We start from the raw sequence: 23,506 nt of genomic DNA on the forward strand, positions 1-23,506 counted from the left end.
GCCTTGTCTTGCCACTATCATACTGTATAACTCTATCAGTTTACTGGAGCTGTCATAACAAAGCACCACAGACTAGATGGCTCAACAGCAGAATTTATTTTCTCACAGCCATGGAGGCTGGAAGTAAAAGATCAAGGTGTCTGCAGGATTGGTTTCCCTGAGGTTTCCCTCCTTGGCTTTAAATGGCTGTCTCTCTGTATCTCACTGGGTCTTCTTCCCTTTGTAGGTGTCTTTGTCCTCATCTCCCCTTTGTATGAAGACACCAGTCATACTGGAATAGGGTTCAAGCCAATGCCCTCATTTTACCTTAAATACCTCTTTAAAACTCCATCTCCAAATATAGTCACTTTCTGAGGTACTGGGGGTCAGACATTAATGTGTAAATTTGGGTTGGGGGGAACAAAATTCAGCCCATGAAAATAGCTTAAGTGTTTTTTACCTGTTTCTTAGTAAGTTCCAAGACTGCAGATTGTCTGTTTTGTTTGTTGCCTCTACCCGGAACTAAAAAAGTTTTGAGGGTTTTTTTAGTTTTTAGGTCCATAGTGGCTGATTAATTAGCATTTGAAATGAATAGGTAGTAAAGGAATAGACAAGAAAGCCAAAGTAATCTTTCAATAGTTTGGATATGCAATGCCTGTGGACAATGCACATCGTGAATTTAGAGAGCTGTCATCAGCAAGGGTCAGCTGGTCAAGGGAGACAGATCTCAGATTCTTCTCTGATCTTAGCTGATTTTTAACTGGATAGCGCTCCTCCACCTGCAGGAGCTACCAACAGGTGTCTTCCCCAAGTGACTGGGAAAGATTCCAGCCTTATCAATTGGCTACGTGAGCTTGGACCAGTTGCTTGCCACTTTGGAAATTTGTTTTTGCCTGTAAAATATGGTTAAGGATTCTTGCCTCACAGGAGTAATGTGAGGTATCTGTGAAAATGTCCGGTATACAGTATTCACTCAAGCTAAAGTTTCTGACCCATGAAATTTCAAGTTATACCCCTTTCAGAGATCTACAGAGATAACAACCCACCCCTTCACCCTGCTTTCCCAGACTTAAGTTTTGTTATCTGCCTTCCAAATCCTTCTGCCTCTGCCCACTGACAGAAGAGTTTGAAAGAGAAGTAATAGAAATGAGAGTATGGTTTTTTCCCATGGCTTGTAAATAGATATATCAGGGAAACAGTAATTTAATGCCTTAAAATCAAACTCATTTTAAGAATTACTTCAAAGAGAAAAATTGCATAAAATACCAATTTAGCTACCCATAAAATCATTTACAACTTTTCCTTTTTAAAATCATAAACAGCTCTAGATTAAAGACAGAGCTTAACTGATTTGTGGAGCAGACGTGTAAGTAGGATGGGCTTTCAAACAACATCATTCATAAGTCATTTCTAGAAATGACTGCTTTAGGATAAAATATCTATTGTGCTCATCATTATGAATTTTTTATGTAGCATTAGTTTTAGTGCTATGAAGAGAGATGGCTGAAACAGCATTTTTGGTTAAACTAAGCCTTTGCAATATTTTAAATATTTCAGTGAAATGATTGTTTTTCAAGCAAACTCTGGTGGTCTATGTTGCCTGAAACGTGATTTCAGTTCAAGCAAATTATTTCAACTGAGCCTAAGGCATGATATGTGCAGGATGCAAGCTTTAATGACTAGAGAAGTATAGATGTTACAAACAACAATAACAAATCATTTGAAAATGTTATTTAAATTATTTTAAAATTATGAATTTTGAATAATCAATCTTTTTTGTTTTGGTCAATGTTCACCACCTTCAGTTAGAGGGACAAAGATTAAAATGAAATGTGTATTATCCCAAAAGACGAAAAATGTAGCGACTATATAGAAAAAGCTTAAAAATTAGACTTTCAGGGGAGCCCGGGTGGCTCAGTTGGTTAAGTGTCTACCTTAGCATCTACCTTTGGCTCAAGTCATGGTCTCAGGGTCCTGGGATCTAGTCCCTGCTCAACAGGGAATCTGCTTTTCCCTCCCCCTTCCCCTAAGTCTCTCCTCCCCTTTCTCCCCCTTCCTGCTCTCTGTGCTCCCTCTCCTACTTCTCTCAAATAAAATCTTTAAAAAAATTAACTTTTTGGGTATATCTTTTTATTGGAGTTCAATTTGCCAACATAGAGTATAACACACAGTGTTCATCCCGTCAAGTGCCCCCCTCAGTGCCCATCACCCAGTCACCCCATCCCCCCGCCCACCTTCCCTTCTACTACCCTTGTTCATTTCCCAGAGTTAGGAGTCTCTCGTGTTCTCTCACCGTCTCTGATTTTTCCCACTCATTTTCTCTCCTTTCCCCTTTAATCCCTTTCACTGTTTTTTAAATTCCCTGTATGAGTGAAACTATATGATTGTCCTTCTCCAATCGACTTACTTCACTTAGCATAATACCCTCCAGTTCCATCCACGTTGAAGCAAATGGTGGGTATTTGTCGTTTCTAATGGCTGAGTACTATTCCATTGTATACATAGACCACATCTTCTTTATCCATCTTTCTATGGACACCGAGGGCCCTTCCATGGTTTGGCTATTGTGGACATTGCTGCTATAAACATTGGGGTGCAGGTGTCTCGGTTTAAAAAAATTAAAATTAAAATTAAACTTTCAAATGTTTTTGGTAAATTTTTAACTCACCCCTTGGGGCACCCCTTGAAAACGCTCTATATAGTAAGTGCTGTGAGGAATAAAAGCAAAAGAAATTTAATCGGAAGGGGAAATTTCCACTCAAAAAAAAAAAAAAATCCCCTTTTCTTCAGCTCAATGGCTTCAGGCAGGGCACCAAAGACCAATCATCTAGAAAACGTAAAGACCTTCAAAGGCGTGAAGCAGTGGGGGTGGGGGGGAGGGATTGGGATATGAGATTATATTACTGACATTTCCATTGCTTAAATGAATCCAGTTTTCTCTTGCTGATGAAGGTGTTTCACCATCCATTTGGCAGAGGCTTTTAATGCTGCCCTTATCATTTATGCTGAAAGCATGGCTCATGAGAGGTGCTGCAGTATCTATCCAAGATCTTCTACAACTGGTAACCTACTCTCATGAGATAATCTATGTATTGGCAAAGCAGGAGAGCTATGAAGCCACAAGACTTGGATTCAAATTCTGTCTCCACCAATGTCTGGGTATGTAACTACAGGCAAGTTATAAAGCCTCTATAAGACACAGTTTGACCACTGGTACAAGGGGGATGATGAGGGGCGCCTGGGTGGCTCAGCTGGTTAAGCATCTGTGTTCAGCTCAGGGCATGATCCCAGAGTCCTAGGATCAAGCCCTACGCCAGGTAGGGAGCCTGCTTCTCCCTCTCCCTCCACTTGTGTGTGTGTCTCTATCTCTCCCCCTGCTCTGCTCTCTCTCAAATAAATAAATAAAATCTTAAAAAACAACAAGGAGGATGGTGATATTAATAATACTACCAGAAGCCTGCTGTCTGGATCAAATGAAATAATGCATGTAAAGGGCTTCCATGGTGCCTGGCATATAAGAAGTGTTCAATACATGTTGCTGACTCTTAATGTTACCCTGATTACAGTGCTCCAAACCCTGCCTCTGCTCCCATCATAAATGGAATCAGGTTTCTCCATTTGAGGCTGGCAAAAGGAGAAAACTGCTCCTTTGCTTTGCAAAATGCCTAATTGAAAGGCAAGGTTCTCAGTGTCAAGACAAAGGAAGCTGAAGGGCTATACATAAAAAGTAAAATATTTCTTCCCTAAGATGCATAGGTTTTTCCATGCAAAATAATTTTGGGTTTTCTTGGGATAGACCTTAGAAAGGTTTGGTGGAAGTGCAGGGAGGCTGGGAGTGCTATATAGGACTCTGTAGAGAGGGCTGGGCCAAGAAGCAAGGTGGGAGAAAGAAGGTTGCTTCACTCTGGCTTCCTTTAACAGGCAAAGTAACTTCAGAACAAAAGCATGTAATCTAACTTTGTGTTGTGCTCCGATCTTAACTTCTACACTGCAGGGCCTCCCTCTGCTGGAAATCTCTTTCTTTAGACCTTCCCATATGGGCTCCCACTCAAAATGAATCTTTACTTCCTATACTCTACTCTTGCACTACGTTTGCATCTCATACAACAATTAGTTAGTCATTCAGCAAACATGCATTGCATAATCTGTGTGCCGGGTTCTAGCTAGGTATCTAAGGCTGAGTGTCAAAATCAAAATGCATTTATATGTTTCCAATAACAGGTCTCTCAAAAATATTGTCAGCCCCTGAAGGCAGAAGTCACCTCCATTCACCACTGTATGACTCACATTGCCTAGCATAATGAATTGAATGGAGCCAGTCCTCAACAGATGTTTGCTGAATTGAATGGAATTAAATAAGAGAGGTGAAATACTAAGATGAGTCTTGGTGGATGATGTTAATTGGTAAGGATTCCAGGCAGAGAAAAATGGACTCCACAAAATCACTTAGGAAAATGCATGGTGTGGGGTAGGAATGGTGAGAAGTTCTTATTCTGTATAGCTAAGGGAGTGGTGAAGGATGTTGCAGAAAAGGGAGGTTGAGGCCATTTTGTAGAGAAGGCCAAAATGAAAATGTTATACTTAATTTTTTAATCAATGGGGAGCCATTGATTGTTCTTCAGCAGATGTGAGGAATAACCAAACCTGTGATTTAGGAAGCAGACTTTGGCCATGGTGTGTAAGAGCATTCGGGTAGATGAGCTAAAAAGAAGTAGGCCAATAATCAAACTAATTAAATCATCTAAGCAAAGATGTTAAAAACTTCGATTGGATTGTTTGTAGAGAGAAATGGAAAGACATAAAAAGACACAGGAGACTTTGCTAAAGTACAGGTCTTAGCAGCAAGGTAGATGTGAGCATTGGGAGATGGGAGAGAGAAGGCAAAGAAAAGGAGGAGTCAGGGATGGACTGGAAATCTAGGCCTGTGGATTAGAAAAATGTGGTGCCATGAACAAAAAAAAAAAAAAAACAGTGATTGCAAAAAGCATTGCTTTATTTAGGAAAGAAATGAAGAAATAGAAGGGTTTCTTTATTTGTTTGTACTTATTTAAGGATGAAGGTTCTTGATATTATAGGGATGGGGCAACCCAGAAAAGACAGATTTTTGAGATGCAGGGGTAATAAGAGTCATGATTTTAAAGGCTGGAGCAGTGAACTCAAGACCATAAAAGGAAGCATCAGCCTTGGCAAGGACAGGTGCTTCAAAGCACTGAAATGGAAGTAGAGAAAGAAAAGGAGGCAAAAAGTCAGAGAACAATTCAGCCTTGTGAAGAGGGGAACAGAGGAAGATTACCTTGCAGAACCATGACCATGAGGAGGATCTGATGAGGGTAAAGGGACCAAGGTTCTGGGGAGAAGATTTGAGGGAAATAGAAATAAAAGAAAAAAAGCCTGATTGTCACCAAGCAGTGAGGACCAAGCCAGAGTATGCTCACCATAATTACCTAGTCACTAAGTGGACGAAAGATCAAGTGAGGAAAGGTGAGAGAAGCCCATGACCTGATAAATCCCAAAATGGACAAGCAACTCCTGAACAGAAGCTAATGATTCTCCATCATGCTCCTTCCACACCTCCTTGCATCTGCTTGGACTTCTCCTTCCCAAATACTTTCCTTTTCAATCTTTCCTGTCTTCTGACTTTAAACAACTTGAACCCCTCTTGGCCGGGAGAAAGTATGCTATCAGAGCCAATTAGAATCCTAGGACTTTGGTAGTAGATAGAAGCATAAATGATCACTTTAGTAATCCATATTTATCATTTTGCCTATCAGGAAGCTTAACTAAGCCCAAATAGATACAGAGGAGTGTGGTGTCTTGTCCACATATGCACAGTTGGCTAATGCCAGAACTAAGATCAGGAGTCAGATTGCCTGTTGTACCTGTCTTGATACTACATTGCATTATATCAGAAGAAATAATTTTTCTATCTCTACTAACCCCAAATCCTAATGTGTCTATGAAGAAATATTATACTTTCCCATCTTTCCGTAATGAGCTTATAAAAGATTATCCTCCTGAGGTGTCTTGGTGGCTCAGTGGGTTAAGTGTCTGCCTTCAGCTCAGGTCATGGTCCCAGGATCCTGGGATTTAAACTCATGTCAGGCTCTCTGCTCAGTGGGGACCTGTTTCTCCCTCTCCTTCTTCCTGCTGCTTCTCCTGCTTGTGCACATTTGCATGCCCTCTCTCTCTCTGTCAAACAAATAAACAAATAATCAAATAAATAAATAAAATCTTTTTTTAAAAAAAGATTATCCTCTCAAATAAGTCAATCAGAGAAAGACAATTATCATATATCTCACTCATATGTGGAATTTAAGAAACAAAACAGAGGATCATAGGAGATGAGAGGAAAAAATAAAGATGAAATCAGAGAGGGAGACAAACCATAAGAGACTCTTAATCATAAGAAACAAACTGAGGGTCGCTAGAGGGGAGCGGGTGGGGGTACAGGGTAACTGAGTGATGGACATTAAGTAGGGCATGTGATGCGACCAGCACTGGGAGTTATATACAACTGATGAATCACTGAACTCTACTCTCTGAAGCCAATAATGCATTATATGTTAATTAACTGAATTAAAAAAAGATTATCCTCTCAAAAGGGGACTGGGGAAGAGGAATTGATTTATTGAGTACATACCGAAGGAGAAATGCAGTGCTAGGGATTTTACATATTTTATTCCATTTATTTTTCATTTTTTATTTTTTTTAATTTTTATTTATTTATGATAGTCACACAGAGAGAGAGAGAGGCAGAGACACAGGCAGAGGGAGAAGCAGGCTCCATGCACCGAAGCCTGACGTGGGATTCGATCCCGGGTCTCCAGGATCGCGCCCTGGGCCAAAGGCAGGCACCAAACTGCTGCGCCACCCAGGGATCCCCCATTTATTTTTCATATCACCACTATGAGATAGTTCTTACATCTTACAAATGGAGAAGCTCAAAAATATTAATATTAATATTAATCTCATACCCACCGAATTAGAAAGTGATATAATGGAGATTTGATCCCATATTTGGTGACTCCTCAAACCCACTGTCTTTTGATTAAACTATTAAATGTTAAGTCTACAAATATAAATATATATAATACATGATGTATAAAATTATATAATAATGTATTTATAAATATACAAATAAAAATATATATACAATGGAATATTACTCAGCCATCAGAAAGGATGAATACCTACCATTTGCTTTGTTGCGGATGAACTGGAGGGTATTATGCTGAGTGAAATAAGTCAATCAGAGAAGGACAATCATCATGTGGTTTCACTTACACGCAGAATATAAAAAATAGTGAAAGGGACCCTAAGGGAAAGGAGGGAAACTGAGTGGGGAAAAATCAGAGAGGAAGATAAACCATGAAAGACTCCTAACTCTGGGAAACAAAGGGTTACAGAAGGGGAGATGGCGGGGGGATGGGTGACTGGGTGATGGGCACTAAGAAGGGCACTTGATGGGATGAGCACTGGGTGTTACACTATATGTTGGCAATTTGAATTAAATAAAAAAAAGAAGAAAGAAACAAATTAAATATAAAGCTATTAAACTTTCTCATCAACTCTCACATGAAGTGAAAAATTATTTAGGGCCCTGGGTGAAAAAGTTTATGGCAAAATGAAAACATTATAGTCATGGACTCCTAAAGTGGATGGGTTATGGGCAATTCAAGGTGAGCCCCACTTTTCCTCATGCTGAGGTTCTCTCCTTCAGGAAAATGAACAAATTTAATCACCTCATTGTTCTTGGGAGTGAAACAAAGGTGTCATACCTTCAAAAGACTGTGTTTTGTATTTTTCGAATCATCCTTCTCTTATCACCCAAGAGAGAAGGAAGCTTCTGGAACTGCGCCTGCTTTGCAAGTCTATTCCCATTTGATCTTATCCAAGAGTGCCTTCTTCATAGAATGTCACCATGGAGACTTGATCAAACTCATGCTCTTGCACTTAATCTTGCAATCTGTTGCTGAATGGCTGATATTCCTTCTTAGGCCAAAGAACAGCAAGTTCATAAATGAGTTTTTGAAGGAAACCGAGCTGCGGACAAAATGTTTAACCCGAGAGTGGGACGTGGCACTTTGGTGATATACAAGATTAAACCTATTGTTGCATAACACAACTCAGGATGTTTAAATTAAGGCTTGGAAAAAGAAAATGTACAACCAGGTGTGTTAACTATTCTGCTGCTTGTCAAATTTTCCAAGTTTGTTTCACTCAACTAATATTTACTGAGTTAGGTAAATGTCTTGAATCTTGACTATGGAGATATAAAGATGATTGAGATATAGACTTTGGCCCCAAAGAGCTCAAAGTTTGGCCAGAGATGTGGAAAGGTAAGCAAACTATAGTATAATGTCATACATGCAGTAACAGAACCATCTGGGAAAAAAAAAACAAGAGGCAGGAACAACTAAGTCTATCCAAATGGGATAGAGAAGGTGAAGAGAGGACATCATGGAAGGCTTCTTGGATGAAGTACCACTTGAGGTTGGTCTTAAAGGGTCGATTCATAGGAATTCTAAAGCAGAGGAGGGGAAATGAAAAGAAAACAAAACCTAACAAAGTCTGGAAGAATCACAAGGGTGAGGAAGTTAAGAAACACGGTGATCTAATACGATTAGTATATAGACCTTGGGGTCTGTAGGGATTGGCAGCAATGGGAAATGGAAAAGTGAGCTGGATATAGGAAGTAAAGGCTCTGTGCATCATATTTGTGATGTTTACTCAACCATGTGGCAGTGGTGAGGGTTGAACCATAAGGAGAGTTCAAAATATGAATAGTTTTATTATGACTTTGAACTTCAAATTGAGTGTAACGAGGGTTCTTTGTTGGGCTCTTGGCAAGGGAATGACATGATCAGATTAGGTTCTAAAAAGCTCATTTTCCTTAAGATGTAAAGAAGAGATTTATTGTGGTACTGAGAAGTCCAACGCAAAACTAGAGGCGGGGATGCTAATCAGGTTTGTGTAATCATCTAAGCAAGAGGTGGAAGGGATTTAGAGGAGGAGAAAAGGGAAAAAAACTGACATAGAATTAGATCAGAAGTGACTGAGATAGAATTAGCAGGTCTTAGTAAAGTCTGCATAGGAGGGGTGATGGATAACTAAGTTCTAGCCAATGGGAATGTTTTTCAGAAGACATACATTTCGATTCTGCTTGGTGGAAACAGGAGTTGCGTGCAGGCTTAGGAACACTGGAGTCTGGGAAAGTTGATCTTTTATTCTGGGCAGCCACATGGTAGTTGAAATAGGTGTGTACCTGTAATGGGGGTACAATAGCAGTCTCTACCACTCACACCCGCTCAACTATTTCCTCTCCCTGAGACTGTGACTCCTCAAAGACAAGATCACTCCTTATTACTGTTTTTGCAGTACTCAACACTGCCTGACACATAAGAGATACTTGGTACATGTTGCAATGAAACAATCTTGCTGTTGCTTAGACAAGTTTCATGCTCTCCTGCCCTCTGAGCTTGGCTTCAGCTGCTTCTTGTACCTTCTGCAGGCTCACAGCTATTCCTGTTGATTTCTGCCGTTCTGTCACAAGGATCAGCTCAGGATGTTGGCCATAAAGCAGTCACTACTCAGAATGTGGACAATTGCTGTTTTCATGCTAAAAACTGGGTACTCACATTTTTGAAAGTTGAAGTTTTATTACAACTGCCCACAGTGTGCAGGAGAAATAAAAGTATAAGGCAAAACTGAAGGCAAGACGGTAATTTTGGTGATTTCTCCAGCATCCAAATATGTAATAAGGATTTAGATAGAAAGAGAAAATGGACAAATTGGAGGATAGAAAAACAGATTGGTGGGATCCCTGGGTGGCGCAGTGGTTTAGCCCCTGCCTTTGGCCCAGGGCGCGATCCTGGAGACCCAGGATCGAATCCCACGTCGGGCTCCCAGTGCATGGAGCCTGCTTCTCCCTCTGCCTGTGTCTCTGCCTCTCTCTCTCTCTGTGTGACTATCATAAATAAATAAAAATTAAAAAAAAGAAAAGAAAAACAGATTGGCTGGAAAAGCACTAAGGGAGGGAAAGCAATCAATGAATGAAACTGGAATATTAGGAAGAATGTATAGCACTGACAGAAATTTTAAAAAAGCCCAAAGCTCGAACGTGTGTAAGGAGATGGCAGTTGGAGAGTGAATATAATGGCAAAGATATGACAAAGCTAATCCTTATGGATTATTGGATTTCCATCCTTTCTCAGAAAATAAACCTAGCTAAATTACCATACTGAAAATGTGGCGATGAGTTAATCAATAGTTGAAGACTTTTTATGAAGTGAAATAAAAGCATTTATAAATTGCAATTCAAAGTAATAAAGTTTCATACCCTGTTTAGATTCAAATTATTTGTAATCCATTTATGACTCAGAGGGACATGAATTTAAGTGTTAGTGGTAAATAGGATTGAGTGGATTTATCCTCCCTTAAAATGGGTATTCAGTTTCAACTTGATGTGATCAATAGCACACCAGGAAATGATAAAATTCGCAAGTAGTGAGAGCACAATTCAAACTTCTTTTAGGTTTTAGGAAGAGAGATAATTATGAAAGGACTCCTCATGCCTGCAAAGTAACCCAAATTCTAAACTTGAATTTTGCTCACTTCATGGAGCACATCAGTCAGATCCAACTTTGAGTAGGTTTGGTTGTAAGGAGTTAAATGAACTAGCTAACAAAGGCTTTTATCTTTCACTGCTCCCCTTTTTGTACACCTCTGTAACTTCTTTTTGAAAAATATGATGATATTTAGCAGTCAGTCGAATTTTTAAAGAAATAATTGAAACTATTACATATGGAGACACAATAGATAACCCTTACTCTTTTGAAGTTCTGGAAGTAGACTCAAGTCCAGACATTACCTGCCCTCCCCCCCACCCCCATTACATATGTAATGATAATATTTTTTAGAACTTGTTTGAATTTCACCAGAGATTATATGTTATGGCTTTTCCCCCATCCAATATTTATGGATAATCCTTTTCTTTACTAATAGATGTTTGAAATAAGAAATTGGAATGAATCTTGATATTTTTATCATCTTCTAAGTGTGCACAGAACAAAGTGTACACAATATATTAATCAGAAAAAGAATAGTTCACATTTGTATTTTATAGTGGGTTATCTTCAGGTCTACTGGGTGGTGAGTGTCAAAGCTGGTAATTGAGAAAGTGTGTTTACTTTTTTTTTTTTTTTAAGATTTTGTTTATTTATTCATGAGAGAGACACACACACAGAGAGGCAGAGACACAGGCAGAGGGAGAAGCAGGCTCCATGCAGGGAGCCCCATGTGGGACTCGATCCCAGGACTCCAGGATCACGCCCCGGGCCAAAGGCAGGCACTAAACCACTGAGCGACCCAGGGATCCCCGAGAAAGTGTGTTTATAATGAAATAGAAGGGGTCCCGGAAAGCTAGAATAAGTGCAGCACCACCAGGGCTCACAAATGAGTGGTGTGGCCCACATGGCAAAAGTGGTAGCTTCCATATAGCATAGTGTGAACGGTCAGTACCTAGAGGATGGACACCCCTGTACCAGACACGGTGGACCCTGGGGAGACTGACTCCCTCCAGGCGAAACAAAGACAGGAATGCCAGGTCCTGTGTCACATTCAGAACTGTAGGAGATGTCAACCATCCAAGCTACTGTTCTGGTTGTTCCTTCTTCTGGAGCAGTGTGATAACTTCCTTTCTACCCACCCACAACCCACAAAGGCATCCGAAACTCAACTCAAAAATTTTAAAGCTTTTTAGGGGGAAGGATTTTTTTTTTTTAAAATCTCTGTGATAATCTAATTCAAAACATTGGAAGATGTTTAATTAGGAAGATGCACTTGCCTACACATTTCAAGGATTTCCAAGGCCTCTCAAAGACCACCCACGGACCAAACTGCACAGCCTCTGAGTTTGGAAGCCTTCAGTCCGGGCGTCCTTAACTGCATTCATTACCCCAGAGGTTTCCAAACTTTGCTCCGTATTAAGAATCACCCGGAGAACCTTTAAACATCCCAGGGCTCGGACCACACCCCGCTTTGGATTAAATTAGCATCTCAGGAGGGTGGGTGCGTGGGTGGGTGAGATGAGATCTGCACACCTACGTTTTCAACTCTAGGTTATTGTGAAGTCCAGGCTGGTTTGAGAACCAAGTCGCGATGCGTTTTTGGCAGGCGGGGGACCGCGGTGTTCTGTGGCCACTGGCCGTTTTTAATCACTGCGTCAAAAGCGGCAGAACGGTGCCTGTCGCAGAAATAATTTAAGTAAACTAAGTCACTTGGTTAAGCAACTAAGTCAACCAAGCAGCATCGCGTCAGGAAAAATAAGCCGATTGGGGCAAGGGGCGCGATCCCTCCGCCGCGGGCGCCGCGGCCCAGCGGGCGGCTGCAGTTCCGCCGGCCGACGCCGGGGGGCGCCGTGTCCCGCCCGCGCCGCCCGCACAAAGAGCCCGGCCTCCTGCCGGTGACATCACAAAGGGCCGATCCCCCGCCCCGCCGGCGCCACCACGTGTGTGCCCGCGCCCGGCGGCCGCCGACTCAGTCCGTCGCCGGCCGGTCCGGGCAGCGGTGGAGGGGTCGCCGCGGCCGGAGGCTTCGCTATGGGAAGCCGGCCCCCCGCCGCCCCGCGCGCAGCCCTCCTGCCTGCTTCTCCGCGGCCGCTGCGGGACGGGAGCACCGGGGGGCGCGGGCCGCGGCGGCCGCTGCCTCTCCCCGCCCGGGCGGCCGCGCCGCTGGGCAGGTGCTGAGCCCCCGAGCCCGCCCGGCCCCCGCCCGCCGCCCCCCGGCCCCGCCCGCCCCCAGCCCGCCCCCGCCCCCGCCCCCGCCCCCGCCCGGCCGCCGCAGTGCACATGGGGCGCCGGAGGTAGATGGGCGCCCGGCCCGGCCCGGGCGGCGGCGGCGGGTGCGGCGCTGGGCAGAAGCAGCCGCCGACTCCAGCTGCGGGGGGCTCGGCCATGGGCACCTCCTGCGGCCGCGCGGCCGGCGCTACGATGGTCGCGGGCGCCCTTCTCCTGGTGAGCGCTGGGCCGGGCGGGGGCGGGGGCGGGGGCGGGGGCGGGCGGGGGCGGGCTGCGGCGCGGCAGGCGTCCTGCGCATCCCCGGGCTCGCCCCCTCGGCGTGGTGCGGGCCCCCTCGGCGTGGTGCGGGCCCGGGCTGCCGAGTCGCGGCTGCAGCGTCACGTCGGGATGTTACCGCAGCGGCCGTGCACCCCCGAGCGGCGGCCGCACCTGCACCCCGAGCGGCGCGCCAGCCGCCGTCCCCGCCGCGCCGCCTCGGCTGGGGGGGGGGCGGGGGTCCCGGCTCCTGCGAGCCGCGAACGGAGCCCCTAGACCCACTCTCGGGCGTCGCCGGAGCGCCGGCTCCCAGCCAGCCAGCCAGCGCGCTGGCCCGGGGGATGGGGGGGGCAGGTCCGCATAAAGGAAGAGGAATCCCTCCCTCCAGGCTTGTCTCCTGTCCCTCGGCCAGTCACCTGTGCTCAGGCAGGTGACCCCGCAAGGCGGAGCAGGCTCCCGCTCGGCACCCGAGCACCCGAGCACCCGAGCAGCGTTCAGCTCCAGGGCGTGCCCCATACCTAGCCCTCCCTCACTCACCTGGTCAAAGCCTGAAACCACCCTTGACCCAAAACTTATCCCCAACTTCCCCTACATCCTTTCCCCCTTCCTAAAGGCCAGAGGGCAGGGGCCGGGTTAGGTGGAAGAAAATGTATTTGAGATCAAACCCCTGAGCCACCGTAAGCTTCCCATGCCTATCTTTTTTTTTTTTTTTTTTTTTTTTTTTTTTTTTTTTGTCTCTGAAGGGAGGACAGAGGTTCTTAGCTGAAACCCAAACAAAAACAAAAGACCAGAGCCTGTTTTCACGGCAGGGCTGTGTAAGGAGAAGGCAGGCTTGCTGTCTCCTTCCCAAAAAGGGCTTAATGCCTGGTCGGCCAAGATCTCTTAGATCCCAGGGCATTGCAGTTGCTATGGCCTGGGAATTCACCCTACAGACGCTCTGGTTCCCTGTGTGAGTGTGGATTTTAAGGGGGAAAGCGACTGAAGAAAAGTTTGGTGCTGTTAGCATTTATAATGAGGCAAGTCGCAGGATCCTTTCAGAGAGTCTTTTCCGCCCATTTATAGTAATGGCAGAGTCAAGATCTGTATCCTCCAAACAAGTGTGGGGGATGCTGAGCAGTAAGGGGGTCCCTTCAAGCAATGAACCTGGATTGACAGTGTTGCTGTGTAGAGAAATCCGTTTCAGTTCATGGGAACACCGACCCTGACATCAGTGCAGGTAGATCTGTCCTTGAGGTTCCTCCTTCCGTCTACCACTCTACCCACCCCATGCCTATGCGGTCCCTCAGACAGAACCCATTATTCCATGCCTCACAGAGTCTGCTCCCTTAGATGAAATCTTAAGTCAGTGTGCTATTTCATTCATTTTACATTTGAGTATGAGACCGGTGTTTTCAAGTAAGGCCTCCATGTAATGAAACTGTAGGTACTTTAGCCAACTGAGAGAGAGCCCAATTCCTTTTCTTAAACCATTAAACTCAGTTCATCCAAAAATTGTGCACTGGATTTGCAACTGAAGACCTGAGAATTTAAGTTTGGCTGTCTTTTTTTTTTTTTTTTTAATGAACTTTGTTAAGGAGCTCAGAAGCAATCTTAAGCTGTTAACTAAAGCAAGAGTCCTCCTTCTCTTGGTAACTAATAGAAAGGCTCTGCTTCAGACCATGGAATGGCTTGGGGTTGACCCTGTTGTCCTCAGGGCTGACGGAGACGGTGTACCAGGGATCACCAGGGATTTGGCTGTAACCCCCAAGCAGGGTGGGCAGGCAATGTCTTTTCTTTTCTTTTTTTCCCATCCCCAATCTGCAAGCTCTAGTCCCCAGGATAGGTGTTGCTCCTGTAAAAAATAATGCTCTCATGATATTGATATAAGGATTATTTTTCCAAATGGGATTCTCAGCTATATGAAAATGACAGACACCAGGCACCAGAGCCCAGCTAAACATGGCAGGTGCTCAGAACACTACTGCGGGTGGTGGTGGTGTCCTACTCATATATTGCAGTTAGATTAAAAAAGAATAAACTCAATAAAAGGTCCTGTTTATTACAGCTTTCAGTTACAATTGTTTTTCCAGTATTTTCCTTTTTGTGCCAGTATTTGTTACTGTCATCATTTTTGACACTTTTTTTTTTTTCCTGTGAGGACTGGCTCACTGTCTGAAAGAGAACTCTCATAAGGCTTTAATAAGCTTTAAAAGAATCATGATACCTAACATAATGCCATAAATTACTGTGTGTCAGATGCTTTCTATACAGTGTTTCATTTACTCCCCACCTGTCTGTGAAGCAGGAAGGAGTTATCTCCGTTTTACAGATGAGAAGATGGATGCTGGGCCAACTTCATTGGTTTGTGCCTGGGCTGCACAGCTGGCCAGTGGTGGTTCTCGGGCTGGGAGCTGGGAGGGCCTGACTCATACCCTTGCTCATACCCTTGCTCCCTCCTTTGCCACATTACCTATTTCACAACTCCGATTTGCTAGACAATGAAATGTAGCAACAGAGAAGGCTCACTGGAGCCAAGGTGAGACTGGTGGTTTGGTGTGTGGCAGAAAATTAACGAGAGTTACATGAGTGCCTTTGGAAGAAAGTGTTCCTGCTCCTTGTACTTATGTTTCTGATGAGTCCAGGTGTCTGCACCATACATGGAAATAGACCACAAACTGAAGGATAAAAATGTCATGTGTTCCAGACCAAAAGCAAAAATCTGGAGGGAGGATCAGGGAAGCCTTTAAGCTGGTGCCAGTGTTAAGGAATGCCCTTAATGTCCAGCATGACAGGACACACTCAGAGAGGTCTCTTGCCCTCAGGGAGCTTGCTTTGCCTGGACCCATAAAATGTTGGCAATCGATGCTAACGTGCATGAGGTTCTGTGTTAGCAAACCTACACGGAGCACCCGTTCTGAGAGGGGCACTGCACCAGGTGGTGAGAACCCAGGGGTGAATTAGGATTTGGATCTTGCCCTGCAGGCACAGGTCATAGGGTACGTAAAACGTACCTGGCTATCAGTAGTGCTGGTTGGGTTTCACGAGCTTATATGGAATCAGTGGATAAATGGACTCAGAGTAATACTCGAAATGTGGTTGATGTTAAAATCTTTAAATCACTTCAAGTAACTTGGGCTAGTTTAATCAGTTGGAAAGCCAGCAGAAGAAAAACCTTCCCAAATCTCCAAATAGAATTACATACATTAGGGTTGGTAGGGAAAGTGACTTCTACTCAGTATAGGGAGGGCAGACTGCTACTGGAATGCAGGATTTCCGACTTACCCCATGAATCTCCCATTCTTGTCAAAATGTGTAGTAGAGGATCAAGCTTTCTCGATCTGAGTGGTTTCTGGAGACATATGGCTAAACCTGCCTCAGGTTTAGCCCCAAACAGACAGACCTCCAGTGTAAATAAAATAGACAAGCAAACAAAAGCAGCAAGAAAAAAAAAAATGCCTTGCCATGGACTGTATACTATATACTCCCTTACATTGAGGAAAAAACCCAAGACTAGATAGACATGGATCCACCAACCAGCTAACTTACATATTTTAGTGTGGTTACATCTGTGCAAAGGCTACCACGCCGAGTGTGGTCCAAATAGTTAATGCCCCTATTCCAGGACAGGTTGCAGAAGGTACCTGCTCCAGGTGTGCCTTCTTGGAGAGATGCAAGGAGGCATGGCTTACAGGGCAGGCTCCAACAGATGGTCTGTGTACTTTGTCGGTTGTAGATCAGAATGTGGAGACATCACACTTGAGCTGTACCTGAGGGGTAAAGCTTTGGTGACTCCATAGACCAGCTGCAAATTGGTTTTGTATTTCGCCAGCCCTTTATAATGCACAGTTGGCCTAAGGAAACTTGATTGACTGACTGATTGGTGCTGGGAAATAGTCAGATGCATCGCCAGATACTCAGGAGCCAGTATGAGTCCGGAGACTTTCCACCGCATAAACGGCAATGTCTGTTTTCCAGTAAGCACTAAACACTGTTGGCCTTCTTCCCCCAAACAGGCCTGCAAATTCCGGGGAGGCCAGGTCACTGGCAACTTCCTGGAAAACTCAGATGCTTGCTCTTCTGTGACAGGAGGAGCCCAGGGTATGTCATCGCCTTTGGGCATATGCCCGATGACCATTGGAAGCAGATTCAGTCTGGACCATCAGGCACGGATACGTGTGTTTGATGGAATGAAAACAGAAGCCTTAATGGGAGTTCCCCCGAAATTGAATCCCCGCTTAGCATGAGGACACTGGGCTTTGTTGCTGCTGGGATAGCAGCTATTGAGCTTTGAGTCTTTAGAAAAAGAGGGGGCCAGATTATGCATAAATACCTGCTTTGCCCCAGTGTTTGTATTTGTCAAATACCAAAAAATAAACAAGAATCTTAATTTGGCTTGTATCCTTGCCACCTGGCTCTCCTACCACCTCCCATTTCCAGGCCGAGTGCAGGAGAGAGGAGCCGGGCAGAGGTTATAACCAGGGAGGAACCTGGCCGATGTCAGGGACTGTGTGCTCACTTTGGGCCTGCAGAGAGGTGGGGCGCACTGGTATTCAGGCTGTTGATTCAAAGCCATGGTTCCACTGATATTTAGGCTGTTGACCTCATTCTTCTGGAGAGGTGGAAAGTCCGCCAGGAATGGTCCATTCTCTCTGGATTCTGGCTATCTGGATTCCCCCCTCCCCGCATATGTCAGTGTCTGGCCTTGTAGAGACAGATGCTTGCAGTGATGGGAGTTTGCCCAGAGGGACCTCAGGCAGGTGTATATGAGCTATGTAGTCCCATCTCTTTAGAAGATTGAAGAAGATTCAAATCTTCAGAAGGTTTGAAAATTATGTCTAAGGTTTTGTTCTAAACTAAAGAACAAATCAAACACAACAAAAAGGAGAGGGGGCTTTGTAAGCTGAGTCATAGCCAGGCTCACTCTCTGATCTTTACACGGTTTTCCCTTTGCCCTTCTGCCGCCGGAAGGGATTGGTGGATCAGCCTTTTGGAGCTGTTTTGGGAGAAGAAACATGACTTTAATGGATTTAGGAGGCAGGAGAGGAATGAGCCCGGAAGTCCTGGAATCAAATGAGAGCAGCTGTAGCTTCAAGAAGGCTTCAGCACTGAGAGCCCAGAGAGGGGAAATATTAATGCCTGCTAATATTAATCATTTATATTGAATTACTAAGCTCCTATTTATTATTTACCATTGACATTGTGTTGAATATCTTCTACAAATGATCTCAGGAAACCTTACAAGTCCACGATATGGTAGCATTAGCCCCATTTTATCGATAAGGGTTTGAGTTGTGGTCAAGCAACTGGCAGCTGCCAGAGAGAGGATTCAGATCTAGGTTCGTGTGGTTTCAGACCCACTGCTTTTTTTCTGCCAAGTTGTGGGCAGGGGACAAATAAGCTTAATTTACTGGAATTTTCTTTCTTGTGAAGGGAATGATTTTACCCGAGAGCTGCTCATTCCCTTTCTCTCTGGGAAGCAGTTCTGCTCCGTGATGGCGCTTTGGAAGTTTAGCCAGGAGAGCTGATTAGGAAGTAAGAGCAACCTGTGTGTGTGTGGCTTGAAAGCAGAGGGTGTGGAGCCCTTGGCCAACATTTTCCAGTGGTGTGACTCTGATGGGCAATGGTGCCATGGTTAAGATGGAAAGATACTCTTGCAAATTGAAATGTTATAAATAGGGAATGGGTGCTTTGCTTTCCTGCTACGTGGGTCATTTTGAAAAATATTTGCTTAGTGAGTAACAGTGTGACATGGGTTCTGCTTAGTTAGTAGTTTTCACTCACTTATCCTGAGAACTTGAGGATGGGGTAGGGTTTTCTTTGCTGCCAGCTTGATTATTTGTATAGGATTAGTGCACAGGTTTGCATCATCTGCTATTAAGTATTTATTTTGTTAACTTTTCAGGTCTCTCAGAAACTGGTTTAACTCCCTGATTGATTTGCATGGTCCCATAAGTCATGTTTTTGTGTGTGGTTTATCCCACTCACTTTTAGCATTCTCTTAAGCAGGCTTTTAAACATGGCTCTCCCTAGATTGTAGATGCTGAGTGGATGAAAGCGAGGCAAAGAGTGAGAAGAAATTTAATCATTGGTTCTGGGAAAGAGGTTGGAAATTCTGCTTTCCCAAAGAACTCATGAGACGATGATTATTTGATTTCATCCTAGGTATGGCCAGGTCAGCTTAACCAGGATTAAGAGAAATGGGGAGCAGGGGATGGAAAAAAAGATTCAAAGGCAAATGGTGACAGGTTTCCAGAATAATTTAACTGGTTATTGTTCACTCCTTGCTCTTCCTTTTATTTCTGCAAGTCCATGGCCCCTCTCTCCTCTGTGGTTTGAGTTTTGTGTATCTGGTCTGGGAAAAAAAAATACCAAATCAGACAAGGTTTGCGTGTAATTCACTCCTCACTTGAAATGCTCAGGGCCAATGTTGTTACTCCATTTCAGCTTCTTAAAGACAACATACAATGTGCTATTCATCTTTGTGTTTTTGGCTTAATGCCCTGACACAGAGTAGTTAAGCAGTAAATGATTGTTGAATAAATTCCAGAAGGATCTTGCTCTAAACTAACCATTCATTCTAGACAGGTTAGAAGGTAGTTGGATCTGGAGCTACATCTCAATACTTTGAGCTACAGCTGAAGGGTATTTGAGTTATTAACAAAGGATATTTTAAACTCAAGTGAATTGTCAACTAGAAGGGCCTAAGTGGGTGTGGTTTCTCTTCCCAATTCATTTTTATTCTTTGACATTATATGAACACTTATGTACAGTTAAGCTCTGCTTTTCTTTATGTAGCTATTTTTTTTTCTCACAGAGATATATTTTTAATTCATTTAAAAAATATTTCTGGTGCATTGCTAAATTACATTGCAAAATGTCAGGCATTGCTGGACTTCTGTATGTGACAGTAAAAGGCCACTCGTGGTCCTTGCCTTTTGGAGTTAATGGTTTATCAGGGAAGACAGAAAGGGGTAATGTTCTAAAGGAGCAGAAGGAAGAGTATGCCAGTGAGAAGGAACAGCATGCAGAGTGGCCCAGAGGTAGGAAAGAGCCTACGTGTTCAAAGAGGAGAAAGAAGGCCTTGCGGTTGGCACTTAGTGAACAGGGACAAAGGGAGTGTGATTGAGGTGGAGCAGGCAGGGACCAGATTGGATGAGCCCTTTAAGGTCTGAACATGTCAGGATGTTGCTGGGCATACAGTTGTAGGCAAAGTTATAATATGGTTTTAATGAGATTTCTTTTAAATATCACTCTGGCAGTTCTGTGGAGGATGGATTGGAAAAGGGGAAGTGGAGATGCGGGAGATTGCAGGAGATGATGGTTCTGGGGTGGTGGCGGTGAAGATGGGGATTACTAGGTCGATTTTAAAGATTTTGAAGAAAGTCTACTGCTGGTGAGATGTGAGAGGGCAGGGATCGAAGGAAAGCATGACAACTGTCTGTCATGGCTGACTCTTTGGTTCCTGAGTTGAGTCTTTGGTGGCCTGATGACTTTGAAGGGCAAAGCTGGGGGAGGCCTGGGTGGGCTTGGGGGCCCCAACGTTTGGGTACACGTTAGTGACTTTGAGGGGCCTGTGATTCCTGCAGTTCAAACTTCAGGCCTGCCATGCCACCTCTCCTCTGGGTTGGTGTTGTGTTGAGCCATCCTGCTGTTGTCGGACAGACGCTTAGGTGCTGTCATTGCTCTGCAAGGGAGCAGCGCTGATGACATGGTCTCTGTACAGATCAATTGCTCTTTTTCTTTCTGGGTTGTTCCCAAAAGTGAGGTATATTTGGGGTGCATGGCCCAAAGTGGATCGTTGGGTCACAGGAAATGAATGAATGGTTTTATGGCTCCAGCAGTGCATTGCCAGATTGTCTTTAGAAAGACTGAATTAATTTAGAATGCCACCAGGAACTATAAATGTGCCTTTTACCCCACCAGGCTGCCAACACTGGAGTTTATAATTTTCATTTATTTATGCTGCTTTAATACAGATATGTAAGGGTCCTTGGTCGTGCACATTTGTACTTCAGTAGTCACTAGGGATGGTCGTATATTTATCCGTGTGATAATTACCTTTGTAATAACTCATGTCATCCTCTGCCTCAACTAGTGAGTGGAATTTATGTTAACCTCATTTCCATTAATTCTTTACATTTTTGTTTATAAGCTTTTATTAACCATGTATGGCATACTTTTTTTTTTGAAGATTTTATTTATTTATTCATGAGAGACACAGAGAGAGGCAGACACATAGGCAGAGGGAGAAGCAGGCTCCCTTCAGGGAGCCTGATGGGGACTCTCACAGTATTCTGGGATCACAACCTGAGCCAAAGGCAGCCGCTCAACCACTGAGTGACCCAGGTGCCCCTAATTTTTTTTTTTTAAAGTAGATTCCTTGCCCAGTGTGGAGTCCAGTATGGGGCTTAAACTCACCACCCTGAGATCAAGATCTGAGCAGAGATCAAGAGTTGGACACTTAACTGCCGGAGCCACCCAGGTGCCCCTGGCATACATTTTTATAGTCTACTTTTAATATTACATTCAATAACAAAAATTTAGGTTAATATTCTTAAACCTCTTTTTGTGTCAGAGAGTATCCTTTTTTTGGGTCTGAGAGTATCCTTTGTTGCCATTGGTTTTGTTTTATTTATTTATTTATTTTAAAGATTTTATTCATTTATTCATGAGAGACCCAGAGAGAGAGGCAGAGACACAGGCAGAGGGAGAGGCAGGCTCCATGCGAGGAACCCGAAGTGGGACTCGATCCGAGGACCCCAGGATCACGCCCTGGGCTGAAGGCAGGCGTCCAACCACTAAGCCACCCAGGGATCCCACCATTGGTTTTGTTTTAATAGTCAGAAATTGATCTCTTTCCCAATACTTTAAATAAACTATTCTGGTTACTTTGAATTTTATATTTGATCTTTTTAAGGTTGGGTTTGTTGACTTTTCTGGACGTCAGCAGCATGTTGGTGGTGGAGACTGCCTCAGTGTGTTCTGCAAGATGTTCATACATCTTGCGTGAGTAAAGGATTGTATGGCCATATAAGTTTGGGAAATGCCAGATTCAACAAAGTCACTGTTTTCTGCAGCTGGGCCCCCTACTGGGCCTCCTGGAGCCATCAACAGGCTAATATTAATTGTGCCTCTGTGAGGGCTGCCATCAGGAGCATTTCCTAAACTTTTAGGCCAGGATTTGGTAAACTTCATCTGTACAGAGCTAAATAGTATTTTTGGCTTTGTGGGCCATGTGGTTTCTGCAGAAACTACTCACCTCTGCCTTTGTACTTCGAACACAGCTCTGGGCAGTGCCTCAAAGAAGGAGTGTGGCTCGTTCCAATAAAACTTAAGATTTGTGGACACCGAAATCTGAATTTCAAAATTTTGACAAAATTTTATTCTTCTTTTGATTCCCACCCCCTGTTGCAGCTATTTACCTATTTAAGATTTTATTTATTTATTCATGAGAGACACAGAGAGAGAGGCAGAGACATAGACAGAGAAGTAGGCTCCCCTCAGAGTCCCATGTGGGACTCAATCCCGGGACCAGGACCACGCCCTGAGCCGAGGCAGGTGCTCAACCGCCGAGCCACCCAGGCGTCCCTGCTGCAGCTCTTTAAAATGTAGAAGTCATTCTTAGCTTGTGGACTATAAAAAAGCAGGCAACTGGTTGGTTCACCCCGTGTTTTATATCCGAGGTCATTAGCATCCTGTGGGACTCCATCAGGGAAACTCATTCTGGAAAGTGCTTGCTGAAATTCTGCTCCATTTGTCTAAAGTGCACTTTATTAATAGAAAATCCTTTCTCCTCTCCTGGTTTTCTCATTTGTTCTATGTTGTTTATATGTTAGGCCTTTTTTGAAGCCTTTATTAATTTATTTGAGAGAGAGAGAGTTGTGGAGGGTGGAGCAGAGGGAGAAGGACAAGCAGACTCCAAGCTGAGCGCAGAGCCGGAGGCAGGGCTCAATCCCACAACCCTGAGATCATGGCCTGAGCCAAATTCAAGAGTCCACCGCTCAACTGACTTCACCACCCAGGCGCCCTTGTTAAGCTTGTTTTGAAGTGTTGCTTGCTTGGTTCTTATTTGTCTTTTAACGTATCACCATGCAGTCTGCATTTTGTTTGTATTTTTTTTGTTTTGTAGAATGCTCCAGGTCTAGTAGGGGATGTTTCAGGACTACAGCTTTTTAAAATCTGGGGTCTCTGATACACTTCTCAGGAATTGGGCATTTGCATTTCACTTGGGGTGTTTTAAAAGATTGTCTAGTACCGGGGCCCCTGGGTAGCTCAGTCAGTTAAGTGTCTGCCTTCAGCTCAGGTCATGATCTCCAGGTCCTGGGATCGAGCCTCGCACTGGGCTCCCTGCTTAGCGGGGAGTCTGCTTCTCCTTTCCTCACTATCTCTCAAATTAAAAAAAAAAAAAAATCTTAAAAAAGGTTGATCCGAAGGGAATGAAGCTAAACCATAGTAATATGATAAGTTGAAGGAGTGATCGTTAAAATAACTAAAGT

General features: G+C 44.1%; 1 protein-coding gene across 1 annotated transcript in view; it reads left to right on the forward strand.

Moving 5' to 3' along the window:
• Positions 1–12,807: 12,807 nt before the first annotated feature.
• TNFRSF21 (TNF receptor superfamily member 21) overlaps positions 12,808–23,506 on the forward strand; it is a 69,443-nt gene continuing 58,744 nt past the window's right edge. The window contains exon 1 of the mRNA XM_072832773.1: positions 12,808–12,992. Coding sequence (XP_072688874.1) covers positions 12,846–12,992 — 147 coding nt within the window. The 5' untranslated portion in view covers positions 12,808–12,845. The remainder of the gene's footprint in view (positions 12,993–23,506) is intronic.

Source organism: Canis lupus, chromosome 7 (genome assembly GCF_048164855.1).
Source record: "Canis lupus baileyi chromosome 7, mCanLup2.hap1, whole genome shotgun sequence".
NCBI classification, from domain to species: Eukaryota; Metazoa; Chordata; class Mammalia; order Carnivora; family Canidae; genus Canis; species Canis lupus.